A 16,307-nucleotide genomic window follows, 5' to 3' on the forward strand; every position below is an offset into this window, starting at 1 on the left:
GGCCCTGGGGATTTATCGGCCTTCAATCCCATCAATTTCCCGAACACCATTTCCCTACAAATACTGATTTCATTCAATTCCTCCCTCTCATTAGACCCTATGTTCCCCAACATCTCTGGGAGGCTATTTGTGTCCTCCTTTGTGAAGACAGAACCAAAGTATGTATTTAATTGGTCAGCCATTTCTTTGTTCCCCATTATAAATTCCCCCGATTCTCACTGCAAGGGACCTACGCTTGACTTCACCAATGTTCTTCGCTTCACATATCTATAGAAGTTTTTACAGTCAGTTTTTATGTTCCCTGCAAGCTTACTCTCATACTCTATTTTCCCCCTCTTAATTAATCCCTTTGTCCTCCTTTGCTGAATCCTAAACTGCTCCCAATCCTCAGGTTTGCTGCTTTTTCTGGCCAATTTATATGTCCTCTCCTTGGATCTTATGCTATCCCTAATTTCCCTTTTTAGCCACGGTTGAGCCACCTTTTTTGTTTTATTTTTATGCCAGACAGGGATGAACAAATTCTGTCGTTCATCCATGCGATCTTTAAATGTTTGCCATTGCCCATCCACCGTCAACCCTTTAAGTAACGTTCCCCAATCCATCCTAGCCAACTCGCGCCTCATACCGTCGTAGTTTCCTTTATTTAAATTCAGGACCCTAGTCTCTGAGTCAACTACTTCGCTCTCCATCTTAATGAAGAATTCTATCATATCATGATCGCTCCTCCCCAAGGGGCCTCGCACAACAAGATTGCTAATTAATCCTCTCATTACATAATACCCAGTCTACGATGGCCTGATCTCTAGTTGGTTCCTCGACATTGGTCCAGGAAACCATCCCGTATACACTCTAGGAATTCCTCCTCCACAGTATTGTTACTAATTTGGTTAGCCCAATCTATATGTAGATTAAAGTCACCCATGATAACTGCTGTGCCCTTAGTCCTGATCTCCTGCCCTTTTCCCATTCCATTTAAAGCTTTTCTTTTCCAAAATTTTATCCACTTCCTTTTAAAAGCTATTGTGGATTCTGCTTTCATCACTATTGCTGCTAGGGCATCCTCGATGCTATTAACCCTCCGAAACATATTCTCCTTTCATTCTTCTGGCGATTATCTTAAATTTATGCCTTCAAGTTACCAATTCGCTGACCAGTTGAATTAGCTTTTCTCCATTTACCTCATCAGGAGCCTACAATGTTTAACACCTCTATCTGATTTCCTGCATACACACACAGCACTTACCTCCGGGGTGAGTTGCTCCAAATGACTGGTCAATCTGCTCTATGGTTGGAGCTATAGCCTGAGAGTTGAAGTGTACACCACTACAACACAACAAAGAACAATTAGAAAGATCCATTACAAAAGAGTTTAGTACAGAGATTGGAGGCTTATCCAACAGGGGGGGAAGCAGACTGCACTTCACTGTTTCTCTCCCCCCCAAATTAACCTCAGGCCTTAAAGATTTTGTAATTGGTGCATTACAGCTGGCAATCGCATGCAGAGGCAGATCCACTTAATTTCTTTGTAGCCAAGTGTGTGTAAGGAGATGGCATTCTTCAGCACTCCTCCGTCTGTCAGAGGCATTCCTTCCACACCCACCCTAACTGGTCACAATAACCAGTGCTCACCACCCCATCTCATTTTGTGGGAAGAGTCCTGTGGTGAACAGACTGTTCTTGGTGTTCAGTCAGAATGCACAGCACAGTCCAGGCACTCAAACCCTTGTATCCTCCCAGTGCCTCTGCTCTATATATACGCAGCAGCCCAGAGGAGTTTAACAGCCGCCTTCCTTTCCCCCACACCACAGACACTGGTTGCCCTTCAGTACTTCACCCAAGGGCCCAGTATTTGTGAGAAAGCCTGGACAGGTGGTGCTGTAGGCCATTTGTCTGCAGGGGCATCACACCTGTCCAACACAATGTCCAGAAGCTGTTGGAAGCGCGCTCAATGATTCGGAGCAGGAACCTGGACAATCTTCCCCCTCCCTAATCCAGAAGCAGTTAGATCAATGACAGCAATCATCAATGGAGAGCTTCGGTGGAGATTAGCCAACACCAATCAAGGAGCTCCTTGGTCTGCATGGCTTAGTTACTCAATGGGTAAACACAGGAGAGAAGCTCTAAGCTTGAATCAGTGAGACAGCGATAAGAGGTTCTGTCATCAAGAATCCCTAAAGAACACAAACAACCCTGTGTGGTCCCGATTAGTTACCACCCAGTTTGCACTCCATAAATTCTTTCCTCAATTTTCATTGAGCACTGTGCAATCAGGGGGATTTAAAAATTAAGTTAACAAACTACTTGCATTTGTGGGCTGACTGGACTGCTCATTCAACGTCTGAAGTTTAACAGTTTGAAAAACAGACTTGGGATTCCATCCGGAGCTCACTGGGTTACCTTTTTTGATGAAATAATCAGAAATGACTATTTCATTGCTGTAGCTTCTTTCAGAAGCCAAACACACTTCTGTGATGAAATAACTGTGTTCTGATATTTGTACTTGTACTGTAATGTCTGGAATGTTCCACCAGGGGGAACCACTAATGCTCCTCCCTGGCCCCGCCCCTCTTCTGGTATGTTCTACCAAGGGCTCGGTCGATGATGTACTCTGTTAACTCTGCCATGATTCTCATTTAATAAAAGGCTTCTGTCTTAAGCTTTAACTTCACGGATTCGGCAGTTATTTGGCACATCAGTTTTATTAATTAACAACTTTTGGAAGATGGATCGATTTTTGAAACCAGAGCGTCTGGATATCGATCCCCATTCGGCAGATGCGTCGAAGAATTTTACGCATTGGCTCCGATGTTTTGAACACTTCATCGCATCATCGACCGATCCGACGGTTAACAAGTTGGGTCTTCTAACCAACTTGGTAAGTCATCAAACTTACTCTATAATTGAAGATATTACTACATATGAAGAGGCCCTTGCAGCTCTTAAAGCCCAGTACCTTAAGTCGGTTAACGAAGTATACGCCAGGTATCTCCTGTCTACTCGCAGGCAATTACCCGAGGAATCTCTGGACGATTTCCTGCAGGACCTTAAGGCTTTGGCTAAGGGTTGCAACTACAAGGCTGTCTCTGCCATAGTGTATCAGGAAGAAGCCATCCGCGATTCTTTCATATCTGGCCTCCGATCTAATTATATTAGACAGAGACTCCTCGAGAATGACTCGTTAGTTTTAAAAACGGTTGTCGCTGCTGCTCGATCGTTAGATGTAGCCCAGAAGAATTCAGAAGTGTATGCATCAGCCCATGCATCTCTCTCAGCCTCGTGTGTTCCGAGTATGGAGGCATCCATAACACCAATGGAGCCCCCACTTAATCCTATTGTTGCGGCTGTGCCCCATGGGTCTAAGTGTTATTTTTGTGGCCAATCTAAACACCCCAGGCAAAGTTGCCCAGCCAGAGAAGCTACCTGTTTTAAATGTAAGAAACGGGGACATTTTAGTAAAGTGTGTAAGGGTAATCCTGTACCCGATGTCTTCTCTGCTGCCACCTATCGTTTTACTCTAGCCTCGGCTACGGTTGACCAGACCATACCATGTTCCTTGTCAAAATCTATGATGGACATTAAGATTAATGGTCGTCCTACTGGGGGTTTGATAGACTGTGGCAGTACTGAAAGTTTTATACACCCCAACCTTGTTAACTCCTGTTCATTGAAGGTGTATCCTACTCGAAGTGGAAAGGCTTCAACGGGAGGGAATCATTGAACACAGTGGTAGCCCGTGGCGTGCCCAGGTGGTGGTGGTTAAAACTAATGAGAAGAAAAGACTTGTGGTCGATTATAGCCAGACTATAAACTTGTATACCCAATTAGACGCCTATCCTTTGCCTCGTATTTCTGAGATGGTGAACCAGATAGCTCAGTACCGCGTGTTCTCCACCATAGATTTAAAGTCTGCCTACCATCAACTCCCCATCAAAATAGAAGACCGACCTTATACGGCCTTCGAAGCTAATGGGTGCCTGTTCCAATTCCTTCGGGTGCCCTTTGGAGTGACGAATGGGGTATCCGTCTTCCAACGGGAGATGGATCGTATGGTGGATGAATACGCGTTGGAAGCAACATTCCCGTACCTGGACAATGTTACCATCTGTGGGCGTGACCAACGGGAGCATGATCAAAATCTCGCGAAGTTCCTAGAGACTGCAGAGAGGTTAAACCTGACCTACAACGAAAACAAGTGTACCTTCAATACTACACGTTTGTGTATTCTTGGTTGCGTATTCTTGGTTGCGTTGTGGAGAAGGGGGTAATCGGGCCAGACCCTGAAAGATTACGCCCACTTAAGGAATTACCTTTACCTCACACTGTAAAAGCTTTAAGGTGGTGTCTGGGATTCTTCTCGTACTATGCCCAGTGGGTGGCTAGCTACGCAGATAAAGTCCGACCTCTTATTAAGTCGACGTCTTTTCCGCTATTGGCGGAAGCTCAGGAGGCTTTCCTTAATATCAAACGGGACATTGAGAAGGCAGTGGTATGTGCCGTGGATGAGAAGATCCCATTTCAAGTGGAAAGTGATGCATCTGATTTTGCGTTGGCAGCAACTCTTAACCAAGCTGGTAGACCAGTAGCTTTCTTCTCTCGTACATTGCAAGGACCAGAAGTTCGACATTCTTCAGTGGAAAAGGAGGCACAGGCAATTATTGAAGCAGTCAGGTATTGGAGACATTATCTCGCTGGCCAACGTTTTACGCTCATTACTGACCAGCGATCTGTGGCCTTTATGTTCAACACTAAGCAGAGAGGCAAGATCAAAAATGATAAGATTTTAAGATGGCGAATAAAACTGTCAACATATGACTATGATATTCAGTACAGGCCTGGAGTATTTAATGAGCCATCAGATGCTTTGTCACGAGGAGTATGTGCTAGTCTAGGTACAGATAAGCTTCAAAGTCGCCACGACGCACTCTGCCACCCTGGGGTTACCAGAATGAACCACTTCATTAAGTCCCACAATCTATCCTACTCTATTGAGGAGGTCCGGACAATGACCAGAACCTGTCGTGTTTGTGCTGAATGCAAACCCAGCTTCTATAAGCCGTCCGAGCCAGCTCATCTTATTAAAGCAACTCGACCATTTGAGCGTTTGAGTCTCGATTTTAAAGGTCCCCTTCCATCGAGCGACCGTAATGTCCATTTTCTTATTATAGACGAGTACTCTCGGTTCCCTTTTGTTATCCCCTGTCCGGATGTGACTAGTGCTGTTGTAATTAAATGCCTCTGCCAACTGTTTTCCTTGTTCGGCATGCCTAACTATATACATAGTGATAGGGGTTCTTCCTTTAGGAGTGAAGAATTACGACAGTTTTTGCTATCGAAGGGGATTGCAACGAGTAGAACTACCAGCTATAACCCTCGTGGTAATGGGCAGGTCGAGAAAGAAAATGCGACAGTGTGGAAGGCTATCGTACTGTCTCTGAAGTCACGAGGTCTGCCGACCTCTCGCTGGCAGGATGTCCTGCCAGACGTGCTGCATTCCATAAGGTCTCTTTTGTGTACAGCGACGAATGCCACCCCTCATGAAAGGATGTTTAGTTTTCCAAGAAAAGCTACTAATGGAGTATCGTTACCCACATGGTTGACGACCACGGGCCCTGTGTTGTTGCGCAGACATGTGAGAGGCCACAAGACTGATCCACTGGTGGAGGAAGTACAACTCCTCCATGCTAATCCCCAGTATGCGTATATTCAATATTTGGATGGGCGAGAGGATACGGTCTCTATTAAAGATCTTGCACCTGCTGGAGCTCGAAAAGAGTTCGACTCAGTAGAGTTTTCAATCGTGGTATTGGACCTTCAGAGACACAAACCCTCAGTGTGGAAAATACTGATGATTCTGGGAATTCAAATGAACCGGAGTTAGTACTCCGGGAGGAGCCTCAGCAAGAGTTACGTCGTTCCCAGAGGATTATCAGACCTCCTGACAGACTGAATCTATGGCAGGGGGTGAATGTGATGAAATTACAGTACAAGTACAAATATCAGAACAGTTATGTCTGGAATGTTCCACCAGGGGGAACCACTAATGCTCCTCCCTGGCCCCGCCCCTCTTCTGGTATGTTCTACCAAGGGCTCGGTCGATGATGGACTCTGTTAACTCTGCCATGATTCTCATTTAATAAAAGGCTTCTGTCTTAAGCTTTAACTTCACGGATTCGGCAGTTATTTGGCACATCACCTTCCAACTTTGATACTTTTTACAACGTACAATGTGTGCTACATTGGTGCTTACGACATTTGAAATGGCTGGGGAAGAGCTCCATTAATCATGAACCTATAAAGTAACTATGAGGTCCTGCGATGCTCCAGGAGAGTACACAAACAACCCAGTGTGGTTCTCTGATCTGTTATGTTCTGGCTCAAGACTACATAAACCCTTTCTCCAATCTTCATTGGGCATGCACTGAAATACTTGACCTACAGCAGTGGTATGCAAGTGCTCTGTAATTACCAGGGTAGAAGAAAGGCAGCTTTGTTGGATTATACTTTGAGAATCTGCGACAAACGCTGGTAAAATGGTCAAAAAAAATTATTGTTTGTGGTACGCTGATAATTAAGTGCAGTGAGGACAGTGCCAGAAAAGGCAGATAAAGTTGCTTTGCCAACATGGCTATATTGCCAGAAATGCAAACTATTCAATCATGCATTTCATGGAGTTTTTGTTCGCAGCTGCATTGCTGTGGGAGATGAGAGAGATTGGAGCAAAACCAACCCTGGGCTTCCTTCACAAATCACTTGGTGGCCACTTCACTTGCCTACCCTCTTGGCCTCAGCTGGCACATGGCAAAAGTAGGTTACAGGAGTGCAAAATATCAGAGAAACATTCAATCTAAGAAAAGTGATCAATACAATGTCAGAATCTTCAATTATAAATTATGGCCTCTCAGATTAATTGTAGTATTTGGTTAAATTGGCCCCTTTGAGCCAATGCTGTGGTGTGCCATTTTCTGTTAATGGGAAATCGTCATTTCTGATTATTTAATTAAAAAAAGTAACCCAGTGAGCTCAGGATAGAATTCCAAGTCTCTTGTTTTTTCAAACTGTTAAACTTCAGACGTTGAATGAGCATTTATCTTGGGGGGGGGGGGGGGGGGGGGGGATTTGTGGTGATCTCAAAGGGATGAAAGAGTCAGAAGCTGCAATCCATACTTTGTGTTTCTTCTGCCCTGCACAACAGTTTAAGAATAGGAAAGAAATGCAGTATTGTGAATTTGAAGTGCATCAAGTCCAATGCAGTGAAGATAGTAGCTAGCCCAATTTGCTGTAAATGCAGCTCAGCTCCAGGTTGATGTGCAATCTTTCTAAAGACTTCCCAAACCTTGCGAAAATTAATGGATTTAGCTGCTGCCAAATAAACTTAAAACACACACACTCGATCCTAAAATGAACACAAGCATTTTACTCCTAGCTACCCGCCAAAACGTGGAGCTTTTCCAATCAACTGGCAGCAGATAATTTGTCAACAACAGGAAGTTACAGTATCCCATGCTCTATTAACGAATAAAGCGTTCCAAATTAGCTGATCGCAACTTGGGTGTGAGCATGAGGGTCCACCATGACTTCAGTGGGGATTGAGGCCAGGTTTTTTTTTGGGGTGGGGGGGGGGGGGAAAAGATTGAATAGCCTGAAGACAAAGTTGACATGAATAATAACCACTTGGGTGAGCTAACAGTGTGTCCTAATCTTGCAGAATCATATCCCACCCAGGTGACAACACCATTGGGAGGTCTATAATTGCCGAGAAAAAAGAAGTTTTAGAAAAAAAGTTAACATTTAATGACATTTTCAATGTTTTTCTTGGATTTGAGCTTTGGGTCTCGAGCCGTGCTCACTCATAGCAGGTTTCAGCTCAGTCCAAATGTGAAACTTACTTTCCCATTTCGTGCGACAATACAGTCCCACCGTAAAGGTTAACCTGAGAGCAAAAGATCTGGGCACAGTTTCAGTTACCAGAGGAAAAAAACAATACAATTACCCTAACTTCTTGCATTCTCACCTTTTAAACAAAAGCTCCGGGGATCACAGCATGCTCAGTCTTGGGATCAGGCTACAAGAAAATAACCAGGCAATGCCCACTCTGCTTTTCCAAAGCCCTGGTAACACCACTGCAGCCAGATCAGTTATAAAAGAAAGTCAAGTCAGAGCCAGACTTCCTGTAATTGTTTTGCCAATAGAGGACAGTCAAACTGTACACCCTCCTCCACACTTAGCATCCCATGAACAGGCCTCCAGGAGGCCACTGACCTAGGGTCCCAGCACGATTGTTTATCACGAGGTGTATAAAGGGAAACGCAGTAAAAATACTCACCAGTATTTCAATTTAACTTTACTCAAGTCATAAACTTCAATGACCTATGGGGGGGGGGGGGGGGAAAGAAATAAAAGATCAGTTTTGCCATTGTGCCCCAAGTATTACATTAGAGTTGGAGAGCGCGAAAGCCCTCATTGCTTGTACACCACGGTTCGGTGTTATTTTGTCTCCTCTCTACCTTCCTGTTGTATTGTACACAACTTTGGAGGGGGGGGCAACAGGTAAATAATTTGCTCGTGTAACTAGCTGCTATAAGTGCATTTGCTCAGATTTCTCCCCTCTCCCAGTAGTAAAACATTTTACCATCAGTCTTCACCCCCCACGCCAAGCCAACCAAAATAAGAATTTTATCATGTGAAGACAAAATCCAACATATCTAATCCTACCATTCACCACCCAATATTGTACACGCAAGGGTTGGGGTAGGAAAGGAGAAGGAGGAGGAGGAGAAGAGAGAGAGAAAGGAGTGGGGATGCTGGGAGAATAAAGGAGGAAGTAATATGGCATAATTGGAGATGGTGGTGGGACTCAGAGACCCAAAGTATCGAAAGATCTGGGATCCTAGAAAACGCGTTTCAGAATTACTCACGACTGAATATTCTTTGAGTTACGAGCTGCTGAGTCAAGGAACAAAGATCTCGTGGGTATTGTACACATTCCTATATCATGAGAACCAAGAACTTTGGGTGTAGACTGAGGGCTGACATGAGTTAAATATTCCTAGAGCTAACCAACACCCCTTGTCAAGTATAAAGCTGGGGCAAAGTTTCCACAATTACACTTTCAAAACTGCCAGCCGTTAGATACAAAACAACCCACAGCAATTTATGATCCCCATCTCAACTCCCAATTTACCAAGCATGGAACACGTCAGAGGAGCAGAATGCCACCCAAAAAGGCCTGGAAATGATAGTCGACTCATTATTTTAATGTCTGGACACTGTGGTAAAGCTATTAAATAAAACAGAATGCAGAGATATATACAGGAAACTTTGGTTTATCGGAGGTTGTATGGCCGGAAACTTTGCTCTAACGGCAGAAATCAGCAGCCGTTTTAGTTAGTTTTTTTTTCTTCTCCTAGCATTCTGTTAACAGGCAGGCTCTGGAAAGCGTCTTTGTAGCTTCGCAACAGCTTCAGAGACGCTTCAAGGTACGGGCCGAGTGTTTACGAGCTGTTGCTGAGCAACAGTGTTTGTTGTCAAATACGGAGATTTTCATCTCCATATGCTTCAACGTTGACTTTGCATGTCCGGCACTTTTGATAGATCGGCAACACGCCGGTCCCGTCAGTGCCGGATATCAGAACTTTTCCTGTAGCCAGAACGGATATGGTAGCCTAGTGGTTATGGTACTGGAGTAGAAACCCAGAGGTTAAGAGGTCAAGCCACGGAAAGTAGTAAAATTGAATTTTTAAAAATCTAGTAATTTGTGGGCGAAAAATGAAAGCTGCCGGAAGTTTTACATAAGATATAAGGCACAGAAACAGGCCATTTGGCCCAACCAGTCCATGCCTGTGTTTATGCTCCACTCGCGCCTCCTCCCGACTTTCCTCATCTAAATCTATCAGCATAACCCTCTATTCCCTTCTCCCTCATAAGTTTGTCCAGCCTCCCCTTAAATGCATCTACTATTCGCCTCAACCACTCCCTGTGGTAGCGAGTTCCACATTCTCACTACTCTTTGGGTAAAGAAGTTTCTTCTAAATTCCCTATTGGATTTTTTGGTGACTATCTTCTATTGACGGCCTCTAGTTTTGCTCTTCCCCACAAGTGGAAACATTCTCTCTGTATCCACTCTCAAAACCTCTCAATTTTAGACTTCTACTTTGCCAACAAGAATTTTTTATAAAGTACACAAGTCACTGGAGGTTCTGTTGGGGCTTTACAGACCTCAATTTGAGCAGTTCAAAAAGTATATACAAGACACACCAATGGGGATGGATTATGAAGATGGATTATGAAGATAGATTAGAAAAAAATTAACTTCTGAAGAGCTGGTGGTTAAGGGGGCAGGGAGGTCACTGGGGAATTTTTTAATTTTTTATTTTTTTTAAATTTTTTTTTTTATAAATGGTGTAGATAGGATAAATCCTGAATATTGCTCAAAGCAAAGTCAGGATTAGCAGGACATATTTTCAAATTTGTGAAAAAGAGTTTGAAAATTGTTCTTTGACCTGTCTGTTTTCACTCAGTGATAAATGTATGTGGAGTAAGTAGAGGAAGAAATATTAAAGAAACATTCGATGTTATCCTGCAGTTTATTGTTAAAGCCTGTTCATTTCATTAAAGTTCATTTTGTTTGATCGCCTGAGTAGAACTCAGTCTTTTAGTTAGGAACCCACGTTCCTACAATGGTATACTTTTTAAAATCTCTATAGTTGTCACTTGGTGTAACTGGTGTATGCACTGGGAGGGCTCAAATCACATTAAAGCCAACATGGTTTAGTGTTGTGCAATGTGTTTATGATATACTCATTCATCACCTCAAATTACTCCTAGCAAAGCATTGTACAACTTGTACACTCTAGCTAGACAAGACAGGCTTGGAAAGACATACTTGGCACTCTAAGGTGTTTTTCATAGCTCAAGTGCACGTATTACAACATTTTCCACACATCCTCTCTTGCACTTTACTGAACTCTTACTAACATCACTGCCACTAACAGTCATCAAATGCACTAATGAGATCTCGCAGCAGTATGAACAAAGTTGCATTTACATAGCTTATCACATTCTCAGGATGCCCCAAAATGCTATACAACCCATGGATTACTTTTGAAGAACTGTTTGGCTAGCAAACAGTCAATTTGCACACAGCAAGATCCCATAAACAGAAAATGAATGAAGGAGCATAGGAACAGGAGTAGGCCATTCAGCGTCTCGAGCCTGCTCCACCATTTAATTAGATCATGATTGATCTGCACTTCAACTCCATTTATCCACCTTTGCTCTGTATACCTTGATAGCCTTATCTAACAAAAATCTGTCTTGAAAGCTCCAATTGTCCCAGCATCTACATCCTTTTGGAGAGTTCCAGATTTCTACTACCTTTTGTGAGAAAGTGCTTCCTGATTTAACTCCTGAATGTCCTAGCTCTAATTTTAAGATAGTCTCCCTACTCTTGATTCCCCCACCAGAGGGAAAGAGGCCGAAGGGCCTCTTTCTGTGCTGTAAAACTCTATGACTCTACCCTATCAAATCCTGTTAACATCTTAAACACCACAATCAGATCACCCCTCCTATAATCAAGAGAATACAAGCCAAGTTTATGCAACCTGTCCTCAATTTAACCCTCTAAGCCCTAGTATCATTCTGGTGAATCTGTGCTGCACCCCCTCCAAGGTTGTATCATTCCGAGGTGTGGTGCCCAAAACTGAACGCAATATTCCAGGTGGAGTCCGACCAAGGCTCCATACAACTGAAGCATAACTTTCTCCCTTTTGTATTCTAGTCCCCTGCAGATGATAGTCAGCACCACCAAAAACCTGAGTCAGGATAGTTGTCCAGGGCACTAGGAGAACTCCCTGCTCTTTTTAAATAAAACATCCAACTGAGCAGACAGAAGAGGATTCAGTTTAATGTTTCACCTGAAAAATAGTATTTCTAACAAGGCAGCACTGCCTCAGTACAATACTGAAGTGTCAGCCAAGATTATGGGAAGTCCGTAGTGGGGCTTGAACCCACAACTCTAATGAGAGCACTAGAAATGAGTTCAAGCAAACAGTAAACGATACAATCCAGCTCTCCCATACCAGACTGCACTGTTACTGCAATGCTTTAAGTCAGACATGAGCTGGCTCAGTGCCAAGGGACACTGACTCTTAGTAAAATCAGAACTTAAGCAGTGTCAGCAAAGCCAACAATACAACACATTCAGGCATGCTCTAATGTGAAGGAGCAAGCTTTGAAAGACACTCTGCTCTCCAATCACTGCCACCACTAATGAATAGCAATTGTAGGAAAAATTATTTGCATCCGTGCATGCTTGTCCTTATAGGGCACTAAATAGGCACAGTTCAAATTCAGTTCACTTGCCGAGGGGAATCTTGGGCCGAGCTTAGTGCTCCTGTCTGGGTTTCAAATCAAAAGCACGCACTATTTAAAGGGGATGGGCCATCTGTCACCAGGGACAGACAAGATAGCCATGCCTCTTAAAATGATGTACATCATGAAAATGGGAAGACCCAGTTGAGTACTCCACAAAGTAATTCAAACTGTTTAATAAAGACAGTAGTAGTATAACCCTAAACAGCAGACTGCAGCCATGGGGTGGGTTGGAAGGAGGAGGGAAAAAGTGTAAAAGAAAAGGAGAAGCAAGAAGAGGGAAGGGTACGGGATGTGGGGGGTACTGGTATTTCAGCAAATGGGGAAACTCACATTCCTATGTAACTATATGAAACCCAATTACAGGTTTTGACACATTCAGCCCCAGCTCCAAATGTTAGGCACGCCTGGTACTAGCAACACAAAGCAGCTACCCATGAGGGGGTACCCATGAAGAAGGGTTTCGACCCAAAACGCCAACTCAAATTTCTCTCCACGGATGTTGCCTGACCTGCTGAGTTTTTCCAGCATTTTCTGTTGTTATTTCGGATTTCCAGCATCTGCAGTATTTTGCTATCGTACAGGGGTCTGCAACTGTCTGGTAAATAAACTATAGCATTGGTTATGGTGAGCTAATTTCTTCCCAAACAGGTCGAGTGCTTATCTGCATACAGCCACGTCTTCATATACGTTTACGTGCAGGTACAGGATGTCCCTTCTTGCCAGAGCCTGTGACGACTGCCAGTACTGATCAAATCCAATGACATAGGAATTTTATTTGCACACAACTGCCAAATTTCCTAATCAGGGAGGTTTGTTTACTCAGACTGTTTAAAGTACGCAGACGTGCTTTCAACTGCAGAGATCGACAGCTAACCAGAACCTGGATTTCATACACACTCAAATTTTAATGTTTACTTTCCCTCTTCTCCTCCCCCGAGAGCACTTACTTGGCCTTTCTGCATGTGAGGCAGGAGAGAGCATGTTCACAAGCTATCCAACCATGGGGGTATTAGTGTCAAGGCCAACTCCATCCTCCACAGGAACCTAACCAGATTCTGCGACATGGGATCTTTTGTTTCTTTACTTGTTCCATTACCACTCCCTTTTGATCGCACCATCGCCTCTTGTCATTTAATCACTCCCGTCTTCCACCCAATCACAGACCTTATCTTCTGTTCTTTCCTCCCCTCTCCACTTTGCTTGCCTCTGTACTTGCCTAAAACCCGATGGCCCAGAAATTCGGGTCGGAGGCTTCCCGCGGGTGCAAGCCTCCGACCTGCACTTACCGAGCGCGCCGGCCGTTGAGCTGTGGGCCCGCATGGGATTCCGATCCTGGGCCTGCTCCAACTGCCGGCGCGCAGTGCTTGCGTATCCCAGGGGCGCAGTTAGTTCGAAAATCACATTTTTTAAATAACTAAATTACATAAAATAACTATTTTAAACAATTTAAGTTTTTGAAAAAATTAATTACATTTTCTGACGGGGCTAAAAATAAACTTACCTTTCTTTAAAGTATTTAAAAATAATAAACCTGTGGAAAAAATGTTTTAATTTTAATTAATTCACCACTTACCTTGCGCCTGCTTTTTACATGTGTAACTCCTGGAGACTTACCCTCCCAGAGAAACCTGGAAAAAAAACGTAAGTTCCATGCGCACACGCTGCCTCTCCGGCGCATGCATTTGACCTCTGAACCCCTTCCTTTAAGGGAATGGAAGTTCCGGTTTCCCGCGCATGCACGAAACCGGCACTACCGTTGGGCCTACGGGTGAATACCCCGTGCGTACTCACCCGGGGAGATTCAATTTCTGGGCCATTACTTCTCTGTCAATTCTGACGAAAGGTCAATGACCTGAAACGTTAACACTGTCTCTCTCTACAGATGCTGCCTGACCTGAGTATTTCCAGCATTTTCTGTTTTTATTTCAGATTTCCAACATCTACAGTATTTTGCTTTTGTTTTAGTGTTTAATTCACTGCCACTTGTCTTCCAGAAATGCCTACCTGGAAGTTCTGCTCCGACGGGGTTTCAGTTTGTCTCTTTTACTTAGATTAGATAAGGGAGAACCAGTGGATGTGGTGTATTTGGACTTTCAGAAGGCTTTCGATAAGGTCCCGCATAAGAGATTGGCGTGCAAAATTAAAGCACATGGGATTGGGGGCAAGGTACTGACTTGGATAGAGAACTGGTTGGCAGACAGAAAGCAAAGAGTTGGAATAAACGGGTCTTTTTCCGAGTGGCAGGCAGTGACTAGTGGGGTACCGCAGGGATCGGTGCTAGGACCCCAGCTAGTCACAATATATATTAACGATCTGGACGAGGGAATTGGATGTAATATCTCCAAGTTTGCAGACGACACAAAGCTGGGTGGGCGTGTGTGCTGTGAGGAGGATGCAGAGAAATTCCAGTACGATTTGGACAGGTTGGGCGATTGGGCAGATGCATGGCAGATGCAGTATAATGTGGATAAATGCGAGGTTATTCACTTTGGTGGCAAAAACAGGAAGGCAGATTATCTGAACGGCAATAGATTGGGAATAGCGGAAGTGCAACGAGACCTGGGTGTCCTTGTGCACTAGTCGCTGAAGGTAAGCATGCAGGTGCAGCAGGCGGTTAAGAAGGCAAATGGTATGTTGGCCATCATAGCAAGAGGATGAGAGTACAGGAGCAAGGATGTCTTGCTGCAGTTGTACAGGGCCTTGGTGAGACCACACCTCGAGTATTGTGTGCAGTTTTGGTCGCCTTATCTGAGGAAGGATGTTCTTGCCATGGAGGGAGTGCAGCGAAGATTCACCAGACTGATACCTGGGATGGCAGGAATAACGTATGGAGATTGGGTCGATTAGGCATATATTCACTAGAGTTTAGAAGAATGAGAGGGGATCTCATTGAAACTTATAACATTCTAACAGGACTAGACAGACTAGATGCAGGAAGGATGTTCCCGATGGCGGGGGAGTCCAGAACCAGGGGTCACAGTCTAAGGATAAGGGATAAGCCATTTAGGACTGAGATGAGGAGGAATTTCTTCACCCAGAGAGTGGTGAACCTGTGGAATTCTCTACCACAAAAGGCAGTGGAGGCCAATTCATTAAATATATTCAAGAAGGAGTTGGATATATTTCTTAAGGCTAAAGGGATCAAGGGATATGGTGAGAAAGCAGGGACAGGGTACTGAATTTGGATGATCAGCCATGATCTCATTAAATGGCAGAACAGGCTCGAGGGGCCGAATGGCCTACTACTGCTCCTATCTTCACCTTCATTGCTTTCTGTTTCCCTTCTCATATTTGATCAAGATTCTACTAAAACTCGCTTTCACAGCCACATCTCTTTCCTCAGCAACTGTCTCTGGCTCCGACTTATTCCACGTGGATTCCAACTTAAATTCCTCTCCATGTTTCGGATCCACCCACAATTACAGATATCTCCATGATATTCAGCGATCCTCAAACCACTGCTCTCGTCACTTCCCGAGATCCACGCTCAACACCATGCGCCTCCACATGCACGCTCTCGACCTCAGCAGCACCAACTTACTATCTCAGAGCTGTCCTGGTCCGCAGTTCCATTTCATCCTTCGCCTCACCCGGCGCTTTAACAAAAAACTTTTTTTTCTTCCTTTCAGGTGTCAAGCTTCAACAACTCTTGATACCAACACCCCTCCGCATCCTTCTTCCCTTCCACTTTCCTCTGACTCCATCCCTACTTCCAATCTCACCATTTGCCGGTGTTTTCACTAGCCCTTTCCTACCGACTCCGATTGATTAGTCCTCAGCAAAGGCCTCAGCTTCATCCCCTTACACCCCCACCTAAATGAATTTTGAGCTTGGCACAATGCTGAGCTCGAACGTTGCCTTTGTCTCCCTTCTTTGGCCAGGAGTCTTATCCCTGCACCACCTCTCTCCCTCGGAACCTGCAGCACTCTCTTCTC

The 16,307-nt window shown here is 44.3% G+C and overlaps 1 protein-coding gene across 4 annotated transcripts in view; it reads right to left on the reverse strand.

Moving 5' to 3' along the window:
• The window catches only part of phaf1 (phagosome assembly factor 1), a 99,147-nt gene that overhangs the window by 41,216 nt on the left and 41,624 nt on the right, over positions 1-16,307 (reverse strand). For all 4 annotated transcript variants that reach the window (XM_085991150.1, XM_085991152.1, XM_085991149.1 and 1 more), the window contains 2 exons: positions 8,324-8,367; positions 1,244-1,323 (listed from right to left, as the gene is read on the reverse strand). In XM_085991150.1, the coding sequence (XP_085847276.1) occupies positions 1,244-1,323; positions 8,324-8,367 (124 nt within the window). The remainder of the gene's footprint in view (positions 1-1,243; positions 1,324-8,323; positions 8,368-16,307) is intronic.

Source organism: Somniosus microcephalus, chromosome 6, assembly GCF_052327205.1.
Source record: "Somniosus microcephalus isolate GS21.2 chromosome 6, FLI_Smic_1.0, whole genome shotgun sequence".
In the NCBI taxonomy this organism is placed as follows: Eukaryota; Metazoa; Chordata; class Chondrichthyes; order Squaliformes; family Somniosidae; genus Somniosus; species Somniosus microcephalus.